The 21026-nt window shown below is 43.2% G+C and overlaps 1 protein-coding gene across 1 annotated transcript in view; it reads left to right on the top strand.

The window, feature by feature from the left end:
- LOC139553901 (brain-enriched guanylate kinase-associated protein-like) overlaps window positions 1–21026 on the top strand; it is a 68740-nt gene that overhangs the window by 23666 nt on the left and 24048 nt on the right. The window contains exons 2-4 of the mRNA XM_071366661.1: window positions 2664–2877; window positions 6208–6369; window positions 13240–13306. Of these exons, the coding sequence (XP_071222762.1) occupies window positions 2807–2877; window positions 6208–6369; window positions 13240–13306 (300 nt within the window). The 5' untranslated portion in view covers window positions 2664–2806. The remainder of the gene's footprint in view (window positions 1–2663; window positions 2878–6207; window positions 6370–13239; window positions 13307–21026) is intronic.

The following is a 21026-nucleotide window of genomic DNA, read 5'->3' as shown; positions in this document are numbered from 1 at the left end:
TACACAGGGAGGGAGTCACAATAGCAGATACACAGGGAAGGAGTCACAATAGCAGATACACAGGGAGGGAGTCACAATAGCAGATACACAGGGAAGGAGTCACAATAGCAGATACACAGGGAGGGAGTCACAATAGCAGATACACAGGGAAGGAGTCACAATAGCAGATACACAGGGAGGGAGTCACAATAGCAGATACACAGGGAAGGAGTCACAATAGCAGATACACAGGGAAGGAGTCACAATAGCAGATACACAGGGAAGGAGTCACAATAGCAGATACACAGGGAGGGAGTCACAATAGCAGATACACAGGGAGGGAGTCACAATAGCAGATACACAGGGGAGGAGTCACAATAGCAGATACACAGGGGAGGAGTCACAATAGCAGATACACAGGGGAGGAGTCACAATAGCAGATACACAGGGGAGGAGTCACAATAGCACTGGGGAGTAACGGGGAAAGAGGGGGGCGGGTAGCTACAAGCACAACTCCTTACTCCAGCAACTACGTAGTTCCGACCTCTCGCTCTGCAGCTGACAGATAAGGCCACAGCTAGCGACCGTATTCAGTGCCTATCCCGGGCTCCTCTTTGTCTTCTACCCGGCAGTGTCAAAGCGAGATTAAAATACAATAAGTAGTGGCGTCTTTGGAGCGAATGAGGCAGGCGACAAACATTCATTTTGCCTCGCTGTTCTGCCGGGCCCCGATAAAGTTTTACTGCAGCCCTGTTGGTATTTACACGGAGGCTTTGGCTCTTTAAGCAAAGTGATAACACTTTCCCGGGGATATGTAGAAATTCTTTGTCATGATATTATCAGGTTAATAGGTGCCTGTAGTTGGCAGGAGTATCGTTTATCGGGGTGAATTGCTAGACATTTACAGTATCTAGGCCTATTTGTTTGTGCTGTTATTTGAATAAGATACTATCTGAGTGATGGGGAGTACTCAGTGGAGTCACAAATTTACACCTGACGTTTGTTTAGAAATTCCCTCATGTATTTCAACTTCGTTTAGGCCTTCAACCTCTTGAAATCTTGAAATAGAGATCATTAGTTTGAGAGATTTTCTTTACTAACTGTCGAAAGCATACAATGGCGGAAGGTTCCTTTTGACTAATCACTCACCGTACCCTGGATCCTGGAGTCAGGACGAGCATTCGCATTAAGACTGCTGTCAGCCTGAAGTTTCTCTTTCATTTTAGGTTTTTGGGAGCCAATTTCTAAAGATGGGTAAACTGCTAAACTGAATTAGAGTTTGTACCGATCCATCACATGCTCCTTTGAAATGTTTGAAGGACAGAAACCAGTGTTGAAAAAATCTGTGTTGAAAAAAAATCGGTGTTAATATTTTTATTTATTTTTTTATCTGTGAACGAAATCTGTTTTAAAGAAATCTGTGTCACCTTAATAGAAAATGACTCAAGTTCAAGGGAAAATACTAATTGAGTAAAATTCTAAAACTATTTGGTTTTAAATATACTTAAGTATCAAAAGTAAATGTAATTGCTCAAGTAGAAATCATTTCAAATTTCTTATATTAAGCAAACCAGACGGCACTGTTTTAAAAAAATTTACAGATAGCCAGGGGCACACTCCAACACATAATTTACAAACAAAGCATGTGTGTTTAGTGAGGCCGCCAGACCAGAGGCAGTAGGGATGACCAGGGATGTTCTCTTGATAAGTGCGTGAATTGAACCATTTCTGCTAAGCATTCAAAATGTAACGAGTACTTTAGGGTGTCAGGGAAAATTCCTGAAATAAAAAATACATGATTTTCTTTAGGAAAAAAAAGACTACATAAGTAGTACTTCAAAGTATTTTTTACTTAAGTACTTTATACCATTGGAAATGAGTGATAGAGGAATCAGTGTTAGAGAAATGAGTGATTGAGGAATCAGTGGAAATAAGATGTCTGATCACCTCCCACCCTTCAAGCTCCTCTTTGTCCTGTGTTAGTATCATCTCGTAAACCATGCAGTCAATACTGCCAACATTAGCCTAGCAGCAAAGCAGCAGTCCATCTCTGCTTTCATTTACCTCCATCTCACAATTAGTCAACCAGACCTTTCCCTACGACTCTGTATTTCCAGGGTGACTGTGACAAGGTTAGCAACGCTAGCTAGCTCCTTCACTGATATAACAGTCAGCCCAGGTGGAGCGTGATGAATAGACACACAATACAGTAGGTTCTGTCAGCCCTGTAGTGCTGATTTATAAGGGAATAACCTGCCAGGTCATTTCATCGATGCTGCATAGGATTTAGCTGTTTGTGGATGTGTCTGTTGATGATTATGAATTGGACAAAGGGAGAGATAGATGCTTCTACACCTGCATTGCTTGCTGTTTGGGGTTTTAGGCTGGGTTTCTGTACAGCACTTCGAGATATTAGCTGATGTACGAAGGGCTATATAAAATAAACTTGATTTGATTTGATTTGATATGCAAGGGGAGGTCATCAAGTTGCACATTTGGGGCCTTTGGAGGAAGTACTAATCTTACCTTTGACCTTCATCGATATCATCTGTGAAGAATGTGAGTTAGTTCAATAAGAGCAAATGAATGCATGAATTCACAGCACATAAAAGCTAGTAGTAGTAATGTGTAACATATACAATTGAATCTGTGACTGCAACGCTGTTTCTGTGATCTGTTGGCAGGGTCAACACAGATAGACAACTGCTATCTGACTCCACAGGCAAGACTTATGGCCTGAGTGGTTGAGGTTAGAGGTCACACTCTGCATCAGCATTTATTGGGAATCGACTAGAAAACACATGAAAGTGAATGCAGAGCGAAGAATATGAAAAAGATATATATTGGGAAAACAGCCCTCAAAGCCCAGAGAAATGGTTGCAAGCATCAGAAAAGAAGGTAAGATGGAAGTTTCCACTTTTAAAAGCCACCCTTATCATTTCATTCGATCATATCCACTTCAAGCCAAGAATGCACTTCATTCATTTTATTTCTTAACACCATAAACTATTTAAAATGCAGTGGTGGAAAAAGTACCCAATTGTCATACTTGAGTAAAAGTAAAGATACCTTAACAGAAAATGACTCAAGTAAAAGTGAAAGTCACCCAGTAAATTACTACTTGAGTAAAAGTCTAAAAGTATTTGATTTTAAATAACTATCAAAAGTAAAAGTATAAATAATTTCAAATTCCTTATATATTGACGATGTTCTTGTTTTTTTTTAAAGTTACAGATAGTCAGGGGCACACTCCAACACTCAGAAATAATTTACAAATGGTGCATTTGTGTTTAGTGAGTCTGCCAGATCAGAGGCAGTAGAGCTGAGCAGGGATGTTCTCCTGATAAGTGCGTGAGTTGGACCATTTCCCTGTCCTGCTAAGCATTCCAAAATGTAACGAGTACTTTTGGATGTCAGGGAAAATGCATAGAATAGAAAGTACATTATTTTATTTTGGAACATAGTGGAGTAAAAGTAAAGGTGGTCAAAAATATAAATAGTGTAGTAAAGTAAAGATACCCCCCCCAAAAAATACTTAAGTATGTTTACTTAAGTACTTTAGACCACTGTTCAAATTTCATCTCAACTAAAAGCCATTGTCATGGTACCAATTTCATTACATCGGTCTCTTATTCATTTATTAACACCTTATTTCTGTGTCAACTATTCAGATAACGAAGACAAGCAACCTTGAAAAGCTGATGTTGTGCTATGTGTTACCAAATACAGTCTATGATATTTCCCAATTTCAGTAAACTAATTAGTGTTTTATGCCTCAGAAATCAGTGCAATGTGCATACTCCAGAGTAACGTTGGTCACTTGACAATAAGACCAAGAGCTATAATTAATCACATGTACTTCAGTCCACGGCACTATGCCTGCCAATCACTTACTGCTTTCAGTGAGAGTCTTGTAAAGACTTTGTAGGAAATGCAAGGGCTAGCCTAGCATGCCAGAGTCTGGGTTTAACCCACAATTTAAGTCCCTAAGACACCTATCATAAAGTCCAGACTGGCAGGCATAATGTGTTTACAGTAGACTTAAAGCTGCAATATGTAACTTTCTGGGGCGACCCAACTAAATTGACATAGAAATGTGGGTTATAGATCTGTCATTCTCATTGAAAGCAAGTCTAAGAAGTGGTAGATATGTTGCTATTTCTATTCTCTTCCCGTTCTCAAGTTTAGTTTTTGCGTCTTTTACTTTCCGTTTTGTACACCAGCTTCAAACAGCTGAAAGTAGAATATTTTGGGTTCTGGAACATATATTTCACAGCAGTTTAGATACTTGCTTGTTTTGTCATATAAACTCAAATGAGGCAAACTATTAGAATTTTTGCAAGCAGGAAATGGCGGAGCGATTCCTGCATAGTGCATTTTTAACTGACGTATTTCCTACGACCTCACTGCAGTTTTGAATACCATGCATCAATCATTTGTAAGCAGACAGAGTCAAGCCTTTGTCCTACCTCATTCTAATGCACTGTAATGTCTTTAATCTTTCAAGTTGGTTAGTCTTGTCAATCTATTTCTGCAATAGCTAACCAGGCTGTGAGAGAGTCACATGATCCCTTAAAAAGGGTCCGTCCTCTGAGTTTGGCGCTGGACTGCTGTGACAGGAGACCAGTGTGGCAGTGGCAGTGTGATAGTGAACATCTCCAGGAGTATTGTCTCTGAGCCAGAATTTATCAGTCTCCTCTAAATCCCCAGAGACAACTGCCCCCCCTGCTCTTCATTCCCTTTCCTACCTACTTCATTCCCAGCCTCTCTCTTTTTCTTTGTCTGTGTATGTCTTTGTCTCTCTCACACACACACACACACACACACACACACACACACACACACACACACACACACACACACACACACACACACACACACACACACACACACACACACACACACACACACACACACACACACACACACACACACACACACACACACACACACACACACACACACATCCTCTGTCTCATTTACCATAGAAGGTCAGAGAAACTCATCACGTCAGAGAAACTAATTGACTCATGCACTCTCCAGATAAAAATTCTCAGTATTCTCCTATAGATACATACTGTACACAATCTATATAAAACCAAACGTATTCACCAACCAAGCCCCACAACACCATTCACATCCTTCCTCCTACACACACACAAATCCCTCATGGTGCTGCATCTCGATAGAATCAGAATCTCTTCTTGGTTTGCCAGTGATTTCATGCTGGAGAGGTGTGTAACGGGAGTGACCCATTACAGAATTGTGAGCTGGTTCCTGTTCCCTGGCTGTCAATGGAAAATCATTAGCGCTCTAGCTTCCATTCATCAATACATACCCACAGGCCTTCCTTGGCTGGGACTTTTCACACCAGCTAAATTAGATTTCACCTCCATTTCATACCTCCCTCTTTCGCTCTTATCTAAGTCCGATTATGTTTTTATTTTGAACCTTTATTTAACTAAGTCAGTTATGAACAAATTCATGTCATGCAACCATACTGTAAACAATTAATACCTTTTGAGAATGTCAAATGTATATTTTTAATCACACTTCAGAAGACAGTCAATATGTAGATGACATATTGTATAATTATCAATACATGTGCAGATATTATATTATTTTTCAAAATGAGTGAAACATTTTGTTTAGGTCATGAGTATCTAACGTATCTTATGTCTGGTCATGAACTTGAATTAGTACATAAAGAATATTCAGCATTGCTCACATCCATGGTTGTGGAGTAATTGATTACGGTTACATGCATGAAAAAATACATTATGACACCTTTCTGTTTTATCAATTACATTTAATTCAACATTGAAAAAATGCGCTAGTTTAAGTTTGTTCCATCTTAGCGAGCCTGACCACAAGTCCGAGACCACTATGATGTCAGAGACCACTATGATGTCAGAGACTAGTATGATGTCAGAGACTCCTATGATGACACACCAAATGCATTTGATGGATCTTTTTTGTTTTCTTCTAATGCCTCTTAAGGGGAAAGTAATCCAAAAGCAAATGAAAGTAATCAGATTACATTACTGATTTTGGGTAATCCAAAAGGTATGTTACTGATTACAATTTTGGACGGGTAACTAGTAACTACCGGATTACATTTAGAATATAAACTCCCCAACCCTGCTCACAGCCTGAATTAAGACCTAATGATACCATGAGCTGTTTTGACCTCTTGTCTGTCTGCCTGTCACTCTACTTCCTGCCTAGTTCTCTACATGATCACAAGGATGATCTTCGCAAGCGTCTGTCTTACACCACCCACAAACTAGAGATGGTGGAGTCTGAGTTTGACTCCACCCGTCAGTACCTGGAGACGGAACTCCGTCGAGCCCAGGAAAAGTTGGAGAAATTCACTGACAAACTACGCAGGTATGTCAGTCACATTACACCATGTCAGTCACATTACACTATGTCATTCCTGTTACACCATGTCAGTCCTGTTACACCATGTCAGTCCTGTTACACCATGTCAGTCCTGTTACACCATGTCAGACCTGTTACAACATGTCAGTCCTGTTACACCATGTCAGTCCTGTTACACCATGTCAGTCCTGTTACAACATGTCAGTCCTGTTACACCATGTCAGTCCTGTTACACCATGTCAGTCCTGTTACACCATTTCAGTCCTGTTACACCATGTCAGTCCTGTTACACCATGTCAGTCCTGTTACACCATGTCAGTCCTGTTACACCATGTCAGTCCTGTTACACCATGTCAGTCCTGTTACACCATGTCAGTCCTGTTACACCATGTCAGACCAGTTACACCATCTCAGACCTGTTACAACATGTCAGTCCTGTTACAACGTGTCATTCCTGTTACACCATGTCAGTCCTGTTACACCATGTCAGACCAGTTACACCATCTCAGACCTGTTACAACATGTCAGTCCTGTTACAACGTGTCATTCCTGTTACACCATGTCAGTCCTGTTACACCATGTCAGTCCTGTTACACCATGTCAGTCCTGTTACACCATGTCAGTCCTGTTACACCGTGTCAGTCCTGTTACACCATGTCAGTCCTGTTACACCATGTCAGTCCTGTTACACCATGTCAGTCCTGTTACACCATGTCAGTCCTGTTACACCATGTCAGTCCTGTTACACCATGTCAGTCCTGTTACACCATGTCAGTCCTGTTACACCATGTCAGTCCTGTTACACCATGTCAGTCCTGTTACACCATGTCAGACCAGTTACACCATCTCAGACCTGTTACAACATGTCAGTCCTGTTACAACGTGTCATTCCTGTTACACCATGTCAGTCCTGTTACACCATGTCAGACCAGTTACACCATCTCAGACCTGTTACAACATGTCAGTCCTGTTACAACGTGTCATTCCTGTTACACCATGTCAGTCCTGTTACACCATGTCAGTCCTGTTACACCATGTCAGTCCTGTTACACCATGTCAGTCCTGTTACACCGTGTCAGTCCTGTTACACCATGTCAGTCCTGTTACACCATGTCAGTCCTGTTACACCATGTCAGTCCTGTTACACCATGTCAGTCCTGTTACACCATGTCAGTCCTGTTACACCATGTCAGTCCTGTTACACCATGTCAGTCCTGTTACACCATGTCAGTCCTGTTACACCATGTCAGTCCTGTTACACCATGTCAGTCCTGTTACACCATGTCAGTCCTGTTACACCATGTCAGACCAGTTACACCATCTCAGACCTGTTACAACATGTCAGTCCTGTTACAACGTGTCATTCCTGTTACACCATGTCAGTCCTGTTACACCATGTCAGTCCTGTTACACCATGTCAGTCCTGTTACACCATGTCAGTCCTGTTACACCATGTCAGTCCTGTTACACCATGTCAGACCAGTTACACCATCTCAGACCTGTTACAACATGTCAGTCCTGTTACAACGTGTCATTCCTGTTACACCATGTCAGTCCTGTTACACCATGTCAGTCCTGTTACACCATGTCAGTCCTGTTACACCTTGTCAGTCCTGTTACACCGTGTCAGTCCTGTTACACCATGCCAGTCCTGTTACACCATGTCAGTCCTGTTACACCATGTCAGTCCTGTTACACCATGTCAGTCCTGTTACACCATGTCAGTCCTGTTACACCATGTCAGTCCTGTTACACCATGTCAGTCCTGTTACACCATGTCAGTCCTGTTACACCATGTCAGTCCTGTTACACCATGTCAGTCCTGTTACACCATGTCAGTCCTTTTACAACATGTCAGTCCTGTTACACCATGTCAGTCCTGTTACACCATGTCAGTCCTGTTACACCATGTCAGACCAGTTACACCATCTCAGACCTGTTACAACATGTCAGTCCTGTTACAACGTGTCATTCCTGTTACACCATGTCAGTCCTGTTACACCATGTCAGTCCTGTTACACCATGTCAGTCCTGTTACACCATGTCAGTCCTGTTACACCGTGTCAGTCCTGTTACACCATGCCAGTCCTGTTACACCATGTCAGTCCTGTTACACCATGTCAGTCCTGTTACACCATGTCAGTCCTGTTACACCATGTCAGTCCTGTTACACCATGTCAGTCCTGTTACACCATGTCAGTCCTGTTACACCATGTCAGACCTGTTACAACATGTCAGTCCTGTTACACCATGTCAGTCCTGTTACACCATGTCAGTCCTGTTACAACATGTCAGTCCTGTTACACCATGTCAGTCCTGTTACACCATGTCAGTCCTGTTACACCATTTCAGTCCTGTTACACCATGTCAGTCCTGTTACACCATGTCAGTCCTGTTACACCATGTCAGTCCTGTTACACCATGTCAGTCCTGTTACACCATGTCAGTCCTGTTACACCATGTCAGTCCTGTTACACCATGTCAGTCCTGTTACACCATGTCAGTCCTGTTACACCATGTCAGACCAGTTACACCATCTCAGACCTGTTACAACATGTCAGTCCTGTTACAACGTGTCATTCCTGTTACACCATGTCAGTCCTGTTACACCATGTCAGTCCTGTTACACCATGTCAGTCCTGTTACACCATGTCAGTCCTGTTACACCGTGTCAGTCCTGTTACACCATGCCAGTCCTGTTACACCATGTCAGTCCTGTTACACCATGTCAGTCCTGTTACACCATGTCAGTCCTGTTACACCATGTCAGTCCTGTTACACCATGTCAGTCCTGTTACACCATGTCAGTCCTGTTACACCATGTCAGTCCTGTTACACCATGTCAGTCCTGTTACACCATGTCAGTCCTGTTACACCATGTCAGTCCTTTTACAACATGTCAGTCCTGTTACACCATGTCAGTCCTGTTACACCATGTCAGTCCTGTTACACCATGTCAGACCAGTTACACCATCTCAGACCTGTTACAACATGTCAGTCCTGTTACAACGTGTCATTCCTGTTACACCATGTCAGTCCTGTTACACCATGTCAGTCCTGTTACACCATGTCAGTCCTGTTACACCATGTCAGTCCTGTTACACCGTGTCAGTCCTGTTACACCATGCCAGTCCTGTTACACCATGTCAGTCCTGTTACACCATGTCAGTCCTGTTACACCATGTCAGTCCTGTTACACCATGTCAGTCCTGTTACACCATGTCAGTCCTGTTACACCATGTCAGTCCTGTTACACCATGTCAGTCCTGTTACACCATGTCAGTCCTGTTACACCATGTCAGTCCTGTTACACCATGTCAGTCCTTTTACAACATGTCAGTCCTGTTACACCATGTCATTCCTGTTACACCATGTCAGTCCTGTTACACCATGTCAGTCCTGTTACACCATGTCAGTCCTGTTACACCATGTCAGTCCTGTTACACCGTGTCAGTCCTTTTACAACATGTCAGTCCTGTTACACCATGTCAGTCCTGTTACAACATGTCAGTCCTGTTACAACATGTCAGTCCTGTTATACCATAGCAGTCCTGTTATACCATGTCAGACCTGTTACACCATGTCAGACCAGTTACACCATGTCAGACCTGTTACACCATCTCAGACCTGTTACAACATGTCAGTCCTGTTACACCATGTCAGTCCTGTTACAACATGTCAGTCCTGTTACAACATGTCAGTCCTGTTATACCATAGCAGTCCTGTTATACCATGTCAGTCCTGTTACAACATGTCAGTCCTGTTACACCATGTCAGTCCTGTTACACCATGTCAGTCCTGTTACAACATGTCAGTCCTGTTACAACATGTCAGTCCTGTTACACCATGTCAGTCCTGTTACACCATCTCAGACCTGTTACAACATGTCAGTCCTGTTACAACATGTCAGTCCTGTTATACCATAGCAGTCCTGTTACACCATCTCAGACCTGTTACAACATGTCAGTCCTGTTACACCATGTCAGTCCTGTTACAACATGTCAGTCCTGTTACAACATGTCAGTCCTGTTATACCATAGCAGTCCTGTTACACCATCTCAGACCTGTTACAACATGTCAGTCCTGTTACACCATGTCAGTCCTGTTACAACATGTCAGTCCTGTTACAACATGTCAGTCCTGTTATACCATAGCAGTCCTGTTACAACATGTCAGTCCTGTTACAACATGTCAGTCCTGTTATACCATAGCAGTCCTGTTATACCATGTCAGACCTGCTACATCATGTCAGTCCGTTTATACCATGTCAGACCTGTTACACCATGTCAGTCCTGTTATACCATGTCAGACATGTTACATCATGTCAGTCCTGTTATACCATGTCAGACCTGTTACACCATGTCAGACCTGTTACACCATGTCAGACATGTTACATCATGTCAGTCCATTTATACCATGGCAGACCTGTTACACCATGCCAGTCTTGTTATACCATGTCAGTCCTGTTACACAATGTCAGTGTCGTTACACCATGTCAGTCCTGTTACACCATGCCAGTCCTGTTACACCATGTCAGTCCTGTTACACCATGCCAGTCCTGTTACACCATGCCAGTCCTGTTACACCATGTCAGTCCTGTTACACCATGCCAGTCCTGTTACACCATGTCAGTCCTGTTACACCATGCCAGTCCTGTTACACCATGCCAGTCCTGTTACACCATGTCAGTCCTGTTACACCATGTCAGTCCTGTTACACCATGCCAGTCCTGTTATACCATGTCAGTACTATTACACTATGTCAGTCTCGTTATGCGATGTCAGTCCCGTTACACCATCTTTAGTCTCTTACCACAGCTGTTGTGTCTAACAAATCGTGACTGTGTCATCGTTCACCTTAACTCAATGAGTCAATGTATTTACAAATCTACTAATTCAGCTGAATCTGCATTGGGAATAATCTAATGCAAGGTTCTCCAACTTATTGTCGATGATCCCTCCCTGCAGTAACATACCTTGATTCAACTAATCAATCTCTTCAGTCCGGACCATAATTAGCTAAATCATCTGTGTTACTGCAGAGCTGGATCAAAAGCCAGTAACTGAGAAAGGTAAAGCAATTTACAACCAAATTGCTTATGTAGCCAGTGGCTTTTCATTTCGCTAAATTACCCCTCATTTGGGCCAGATACAGAGAAAAATAAGTTTTGATTTGGAAGTTACCATATTGACTTAAAGTAATAAACATAGCAAATTACTTAGGGGAGACGGGGACAATTCTAACACATTTTGGAGTTGTTTAAAATCAAATATGTATCTACTCTAACAATGTAGAGATTTCAAAATTTCACACAAACAATTTTACATTTCTCTGCAAATTTTTAGAGACCTGTGTAAAATGTGGATTCTTCACAAATATATCTTGAAGACCCAAAGTCAGAAAATGTCCTGATGTTACAATTAACCCCAATAGCAAGGTTAGCTGAAACAGTATATGGGACAGTTGTACCAATGTCTTTAATTGTCAAAATGAGGGGTAGTATAACAATGCCACTGATATTTGGATGAAAATACACTAAATTTACAAAAAATATTTTACTTTTATCTTTTAGGGATGTCATTAGTGAAATATTATATTCTGTATTAGTTGTCAAAATGTTACATAGGAACTTTTTCCCAAGGAATTTTCTTAGTTGCACTGCCAAAGTTGACATAAAGCAGTGAAATGTGCTATAAATATATGAATGTGTCTCTATTTGATATAATTCTAGATAAGAGTAAGTTGTAACACTGCGTTAAAACCAACCCCAAGCATAGGAGCCTTTAGTTATTCATTAAAGTCTATACTAATCAAAAGATCATATCTTATTGATTAATATTATATATGTTTAGATACATGGAGAACGTTCCACAGATCAAAAATCTCAAAAGAGAAATAACCTCATTTAAAAATATATATATAAAATCTTTACAAAAATCTTCATAGATATGTGGAGACACTAATCAAGCATTGGCACATTGAATAAAACCTTTGTTTCAAATTTGAGGTATTTAACCTGTTACAACTAACCTGTGTTACAATTGTCCAATGTATCCCCCCTGCAATAGCAATATCAATTGAACTTGTGACAGTGAACAAAGTAAGCATACAGAACATGTTCTGAGAGAATTCCTTGTTGACCTTCCTGCAACGTAACCTCCAGGCCCACTCCAGTTCTAGAGCCAGTCTTTTCTTCTACAACAGATGTTTTTTTAACAATGGATCTCCACAGCTGCTTCGTAAATGGGGTCATAAATGCTACAATGTATCCAAACCCCCATGAGACCAGGACCAGGGATAATGACATGCAGCACTATGTGGTAAAAAAAAAAGAGATAGTAGCCTAATGCTGGTAATGATTGAACTAATGGAAAGTGGTGGTGGAAGAGCAGCTTATTCCATTAAAGCCCACTAATGTTTTGGAAGCCGACCAGACACAGTGTTTTGTGCTAGGAAACACACCTCGACGGGAGCTGAAACGTTGCCAAAATCCCTCCGCTCATTTATGAGTCATGCGTCAGTCCTATGGGTTTGATTATGCATTTTTCACCGCCTTTTCTCTTCCCCCCCCCCCCCCCCAAAAAAAAGCACGAAAGGAATTCAAAATTCTGCTTTCATCACATGAAATTGTTTTTTCCATGCTTCCATTGTGAGGCTAGGATTCTCATCCAAATAGAAGTACTGTACAGTATAAATAGGACAGTACAGACAACCAGAGATATCCATTGAATAATTTTCTAATCCAAACCACTGCTTTGGATTTTCATATTCATCATCTTGAAAAAAAGTCAATGAATACTTGGTTTTAAAAGCATGTTCATTCTCTGACTTACATAGCCAATGTTTCACCAATATGTACTCTTTCCTGTCATGCAGGATCCAGAGCAGTTACGCAGCTCAACAGAGGATCAATCAAGACCTGGAGGACAAGGTGCACAGGACGGTAAGACACCTGCTTCAGCCATACACCACACTGCTTCAGCCATACACCACACTGATTCAGCCATACACCACACTGCTTCAGCCATACACCACACTGCTACAGCCATACACCACACTGCTTCAGCCATACACCACACTGATTCAGCCATACACCACACTGCTACAGCCATACATCACACTGCTTCAGCCATACATCACACTGCTACAGCCATACACCACACTGCTTCAGCCATACACCACACTGCTACAGCCGTACATCACACTGCTTCAGCCATACATCACACTGCTTCAGCCATACACCACACTGCTTCAGCCATACACCACACTGCTTCAGCCATACACCACACTGCTTCAGCCATACACCACACTGCTACAGCCATACACCACACTGCTTCAGCCATACACCACACTGCTTCAGCCATACACCACACTGCTTCAGCCATACACCACACTGCTACAGCCATACATCACACTGCTTCAGCCATACACCACACTGCTACAGCCATACATCACACTGCTTCAGCCATACACCACACTGCTTCAGCCATACATCACAGTGCTTCAGCCATACACCACACTGCTTCAGCCATACATCACACTGCTTCAGCCATACACCACACTGCTTCAGCCATACTGTACACCACACTGCTTCAGCCATACACCACACTGCTTCAGCCATACACCACACTGCTACAGCCATACATCACACTGCTTCAGCCATACACCACACTGCTTCAGCCATACACCACACTGCTACAGCCATACACCACACTGCTTCAGCCATACACCACACTGCTTCAGCCATACACCACACTGCTACAGCCATACACCACACTGCTTCAGCCATACATCACACTGCTACAGCCATACACCACACTGCTTCAGCCGTACACCACACTGCTACAGCCGTACATCACACTGCTTCAGCCATACATCACACTGCTTCAGCCATACACCACACTGCTTCAGCCATACACCACACTGCTTCAGCCATACATCACACTGCTTCAGCCATACACCACACTGCTTCAGCCATACACCACACTGCTACAGCCATACACCACACTGCTTCAGCCATACACCACACTGCTTCAGCCATACACCACACTGCTTCAGCCATACACCACACTGCTACAGCCCTACATCACACTGCTTCAGCCATACACCACACTGCTACAGCCGTACATCACACTGCTTCAGCCATACATCACACTGCTTCAGCCATACACCACACTGCTTCAGCCATACACCACACTGCTTCAGCCATACACCACACTGCTTCAGTCATACACCACACTGCTACAGCCATACACCACACTGCTTCAGCCATACACCACACTGCTTCAGCCATACACCACACTGCTTCAGCCATACACCACACTGCTACAGCCATACATCACACTGCTTCAGCCATACACCACACTGCTACAGCCATACATCACACTGCTTCAGCCATACACCACACTGCTTCAGCCATACATCACAGTGCTTCAGCCATACACCACACTGCTTCAGCCATACATCACACTGCTTCAGCCATACACCACACTGCTTCAGCCATACTGTACACCACACTGCTTCAGCCATACACCACACTGCTTCAGCCATACACCACACTGCTACAGCCATACATCACACTGCTTCAGCCATACACCACACTGCTTCAGCCATACACCACACTGCTACAGCCATACACCACACTGCTTCAGCCATACACCACACTGCTTCAGCCATACACCACACTGCTACAGCCATACACCACACTGCTTCAGCCATACATCACACTGCTACAGCCATACACCACACTGCTTCAGCCGTACACCACACTGCTACAGCCGTACATCACACTGCTTCAGCCATACATCACACTGCTTCAGCCATACACCACACTGCTTCAGCCATACACCACACTGCTTCAGCCATACATCACACTGCTTCAGCCATACACCACACTGCTTCAGCCATACACCACACTGCTTCAGCCATACATCACACTGCTTCAGCCATACACCACACTGCTACAGCCATACATCACACTGCTTCAGCCATACACCACACTGCTTCAGCCATACACCACACTGCTTCAGCCATACACCACACTGCTTCAGCCATACACCACACTGCTTCAGCCATACACCACACTGCTACAGCCATACACCACACTGCTTCAGCCATACACCACACTGCTACAGCCATACACCACACTGCTTCAGCCATACACCACACTGCTACAGCCATACACCACACTGCTTCAGCCATACACCTCACTGCTTCAGCCATGCACCACACTTCTTCAGCCATACACCACACTGCTACAGCCATACACCACACTGCTACAGCCATACACCACACTGCTTCAGCCATACACCACACTGCTTCAGCCATACACCACACTGCTTCAGCCATACACCACACTGCTACAGCCATACACCACACTGCTTCAGCCATACACCACACTGCTACAGCCATACATCACACTGCTTCAGCCGTACACCACACTGCTTCAGCCATACACCACACTGCTTCAGCCATACACCACACTGCTACAGCCATACATCACACTGCTTCAGCCATACATCACAGTGCTTCAGCCATACACCACACTGCTACAGCCATACACCACACTGCTTCAGCCATACACCACACTGCTTCAGCCATAGATCACACTGCTTCAGCCATGCACCACACTGCTACAGCCATACATCACACTGCTTCAGCCATGCACCACACTGCTTCAGCCATACACCACAGTGCTTCAGCCATACATTGCTTTGAAGCCCACTCCAATACCACACAGTCAGTGGAAGCTAGTGGGAGGAGCTATAGGAGGACAGGCTCATTGTAATGGCTGGAATTAAATAAATGGAACGGAGTCCAACATGTGGTTTTCATATGTTTCATCTGTTTGATACCATTCCATTAATTCCATTCCAGCCATTACAATGAGCCCGTCTTCCTATAGCTCCTCCCACCAGCTTCCTCTGCACACCGTGGTGGCACCTTTGGGGCTTTTCGATTGGTTCCGCCAGTCAAACTCAAATCAGGCAGAACTAAAGTAACATCAACCTTCCCATCTGACATCATTGAGCTGATATGCATTGTGTAATGACCTAACATCAACTCTATTGCTGCTGGCAGTTTGTTGCAAGATGCCAGTAGCATGGTGTCTGCCTCTGACAGTCTATACTGGTGGTCAACGAAGCAGCTCAGATACACCATCTAATCTCAGTTCTCCTGGAAACAGACATCCAAGACCAGCCTACGTCCGACAGTGTGGGTTGTCAATGGCTCTCCTACAGCCCTTTCCTAACTTATAGGGTATTGAACTAAAAGTGCAGTCCATTTAGCCAGACTTGTGAAGGACTAGCCTTGTTTATACCAGAAAGACAATTTGAATTGGCAACATTCCGACCTTAATTGGCATTCCGATCTTAAAGTTACTGTGTGTTACATCACCTTATGTGCCCATAAAGTCCTGTCGCTTTAGCATCCACTTCTTTACCCCCATCTCTTCACAGCTGGGATGGAGGGGCATTAATGAGATGCTGGTATTGACATTACTGGGATAGATTTGTTGTGTCCTAATGATCCCTGTAAGTACCTCAGCTCTCACTCACTTTGTTCTCATAAATAATGTAGGAGGTGTACAGAGGCTTGCTCTGCTCTCCCCGTCAGCCATTCCAGTCGTTCCCTGGGGTCTTGCAGCTCACCACGTCAATAAAGCATCTAAGGAATAAGCAATCTATAAAGCAGCTGGCCAGGAAGATCTTTATAAGGCAGCTGGACAGGCAGCTCTCTATAAGACAGCTTCCATAAGACAGTCAGTCAAGTAGCTCTCTATAAGGCAGCTGTCTATAAGACAGCTCTCTGTAAAACAGCTCTCTATAACACAGATGGTCAGACAGCTCTCTGTAAGACAGCTCCCCATAAGGCAGAACTCCATAAGACAGTCGGTCAGGCAGCTTGCGATAAGAAAGCTCTCTATAAGACAGTTATCTATAAGAGCTTTAAGCTAGTCGGTAAGACAGTCCTCTATAAGACAGCTCTCTATGAAACAGTTCTCTATAAAACAGTTCTCTATAAGACAATTCTCTATAAAACAGCTATCAAACAGGCAGTCGGTCAGGCAGCTCTCTATAAGGCAGATCTTTACAAGGCAGCTCTTTGTGAGGCAGCTCTCTATAAGACAGCTCTCTATAAAGCAGCTCTCTAAGAGGCAGTCAGTCAGGCAGCTCTCTATAAGACAGCTCTCTTTAAGACAGTTCTCTATAAAACAGCTCTCTAAGAGGCAGTCGGTCAGGCAGATCTCTATTAGACAGCTCTCTATAAGGCAGCTCTCTATCAGACAGCTCTCTATCAGACAGCTCTCTAAAATACACCTCTCTGTGTGGCAGCTCTCTATAAGTCAGCTCTATAAGACAGTTCTCTATAAGACTGCTCTCCAAGAGACAATCGTTCAGGCAGCTCTCTATAAGACAGTTCTCTATAAGACAGCTCTCTAAGAGGCAGTCATTCAGGCAGCTCTCTATAAGACAGCTCTCTGCAAAACAGTTATCTTTAAGACAGTTCTCTATAAGATAGCTCTCAATAAGATAGCTCTATAGAACAGCTCTCTAATAGGCAGTCGGTCAGTCTGCTCTCTATAACACAGCTCTCTATACCACAGTTCTCTATAAGACAGCTCTCTAAGAGGCAGTCGTTCAGGCAGCTCTCTATAAGACATCTATGTATAAGACAGTCGGTCAGGCAGCTCGCAATAAGACAGCTTTCTATAAGACAGATGGTAAGGCAGATCTTTATAGGACAGTGCTCTATAAAAAAGCTCTCTATAAGACAGTTCTCTATAAGACTGCTCTCCAAGAGACAATCGTTCAGGCAGCTCTCTATAAGACAGTTCTCTATGAGACAGTTCTCTATAAGACAGTTCTCTGTAAGACAGTTCTCTATAAACAGCTCTCTAAGAGGCAGTCGGTCAGTCAGCTCTCTATAACACAGGTCTATAAAAGAGCTCTCTATTAAAAGGCTCTCTATAAGACAGTTCTCTTTAAGACAGCCCTCTATAAGACAGTCCTCTATAAGGAAGCTCTCTAAAATACAGCTTTCTATAAGACAGTTCTCTATGAGACAGTTCTTTATAAAACAGCTCTCTATAAAAGAGCTCTCTATTAGAAGGCTCTCTATAAGACAGTTCTCTTTAAGACAGTTCTCTATAAAACAGCTCTCTAATAGGCAGTCGGTCAGGCAGCTCTCTATAAGGCAGCTCTTTGTAAGGCAGCTCTCTATAATACAGCTCTCTGTAAGACAGCTCTCAACAAGACAGTTCTCTATAAAGCAGCTCTCTAAGAAGCAGTCGGTCAGGCAGATCTCTGTAAGACAGCTCTCTAAAATAAAGCTCTCCATACGGCAGCTCTCTATAAAACAGCTCTCTAAAATACAATTCCCTCTGTGGCAGCTCTCTATAAGACAGCTCTCTAAAATACTCTTCCCTGTGTGGCAGCTCTCTGTAAGACAGTCAGTCAGGAAGCTCTCTATACGGCAGCTCTCTAAAATACAGCTCTCCATACGGCAACTCTCTATAAGACAGCTCTCTATACAGCTGCTCTCTGTAAGACAGCTCTATATAAGACAGTCGGCATGCATCTGTCTATATGACAGCTCTCTTTAAGGCAGCTCTCCATAAGACAGCTCTCTATAAGACAGCTTTCTATAAGACAGCTGGTCAGGCAGCTCACTATAAGTCAGCCTGGCATGCAGCTCTCTATAAGATATCTCTCTAAGAGACAGTCAGTCAGGAAGCTCTCTATAAGGCAGCTCTCTAAAATACAGCTCTCCATATGGCAACTCTCTAAAAGACAGTTCTATATAAAACAGCTCTCTATAAAACAGCTCTCTATAAGATAGCTCTCTATAAGACAGTTCTCTTAAAACAGCTCTCTATAAGATAGCTCTCAATAAGATAGCTCTATAGAACAGCTCTCTAATAGGCAGTCGGTCAGTCTGCTCTCTATAACACAGCTCTCTATAACACAGTTCTCTATAAGACAGCTCTCTAAGAGGCAGTCGTTCAGGCAGCTCTCTATAAGACATCTATGTATAAGACAGTCGGTCAGGCAGCTCGCAATAAGACAGCTTTCTATAAGACAGTTCTCTATGAGACAGTTCTTTATAAAACAGCTCTCCATAAGACAGTTGATCAGGCAGCTCTCTATAAGACATCTATCCGTAAGACAGCTCTCTATAAGACAGTACTCTATAAGACAGTTCTCTGTAAGACAATTCTCTATAAAACAGCTCTCTAACAGGCATTCGGTCAGGCAGCTCTCTATAAGGCAGCTCTCTGTAAGATAGCTCTCAATAAGACAGTTCTCTATAAAGCAGCTCTCTAAGAGGCAGTCAGTCAGGCAGCGCTCTATAATACAGGTCTCTATAAGTCAGCTCTCTATCGGACAGCTCTCTATAAGGCAGCGCTCTATAATACAGTTCTCTATAAGACAGCTCTCAATGAGACAGCTCTTTATAAGATAAGTCTCAATAAGACAGTTCTCTATAAACAGCTCTCTAAGAGGCAGTCGGTCAGTCAGCTCTCTATAACACAGCTCTATAAAAGAGCTCTCTATTAGAAGGCTCTCTATAAGACAGTTCTCTTTAAGACAGCCCTCTATAAGACAGTGCTCTATAAGGAAGCTCTCTAAAATACAGCTCTCTATAAGGCAGCTCTCTAAGAAGCAGTCGGTCAGGCAGATCTCTGTAAGACAGCTCTCTAAAATAAAGCTCTCCATACGGCAGCTCTCTATAAGACAGCTCTCTAAAATACACTTCCCTCTGTGGCAGCTCTCTATAAGACAGTTCTCTGTAAGACAGCTCTCTGAGAGGCAGTCAGTCAGGATGCTCTCTATACGGCAGCTCTCTAAAATACAGCTCTCCATACGGCAGCTCTCTATAAGACAGCTCTCTAAAATACACTTCCCTCTGTGGCAGCTCTCTATAAGACAGCTCTCTAAAATACACTTCCCTCTGTGGCAGCTCTCTATAAGACAGCTCTCTAAAATACAGCTCTCCATACGGCAGCTCTCTATAAGACAGCTCTATATAAGACAGTCGGCAGGCATCTCTCTATATGACAGCTCTCTTTAAGGCAGCTCTCCATAAGACAGCTCTCTATAAGACAGCTTTCTATAAGACAGCTGGTCAGGCAGCTCACTATAAGTCAGCCTGGCATGCAACTCTCTATAAGATATCTCTTTATAAGACAGTCGGGCAGGCAGCTCTCTATATGCGTCACACTCTAGTGAGTTGAGAAATCATGTTTACCTCCCCTCCCACCATTCCAATTAGCTTTAGATTCCGCTTGGTAAATAAACAAGTCGATGGCTTGATAGTTATTGGTTCACAGGTCTCCGCGGCACTCCTTATGTGACATTTACAATGGAGTTCTTTGAATATTTTATAGCGTTTACGACAAAAAGGCTATCAAATATTAATGTTGATGATAAGGCTGACCTGTTGCTCAGGGTCAAGCATGAGTGTATTAAAAAGGGAGAGCTCCATCTCTGTCTCACTGAGCAACACACAGAGCATAGAGAGCACCACACACACCCTAATCTCCCGTGGACAGACTACATAATATAAATGGTATCTTTAACGTCAATCAAAAGATTGCTGGATGTGACAACTAACGAGCGACAGTAGTTCTAGTGCTTTGATCTTCCGTCACTGGTTAT

Source organism: Salvelinus alpinus, chromosome 25, assembly GCF_045679555.1.
Source record: "Salvelinus alpinus chromosome 25, SLU_Salpinus.1, whole genome shotgun sequence".
NCBI classification, from domain to species: domain Eukaryota; kingdom Metazoa; phylum Chordata; class Actinopteri; order Salmoniformes; family Salmonidae; genus Salvelinus; species Salvelinus alpinus.
This window is presented reverse-complemented; position numbering and strand designations above follow the sequence as displayed.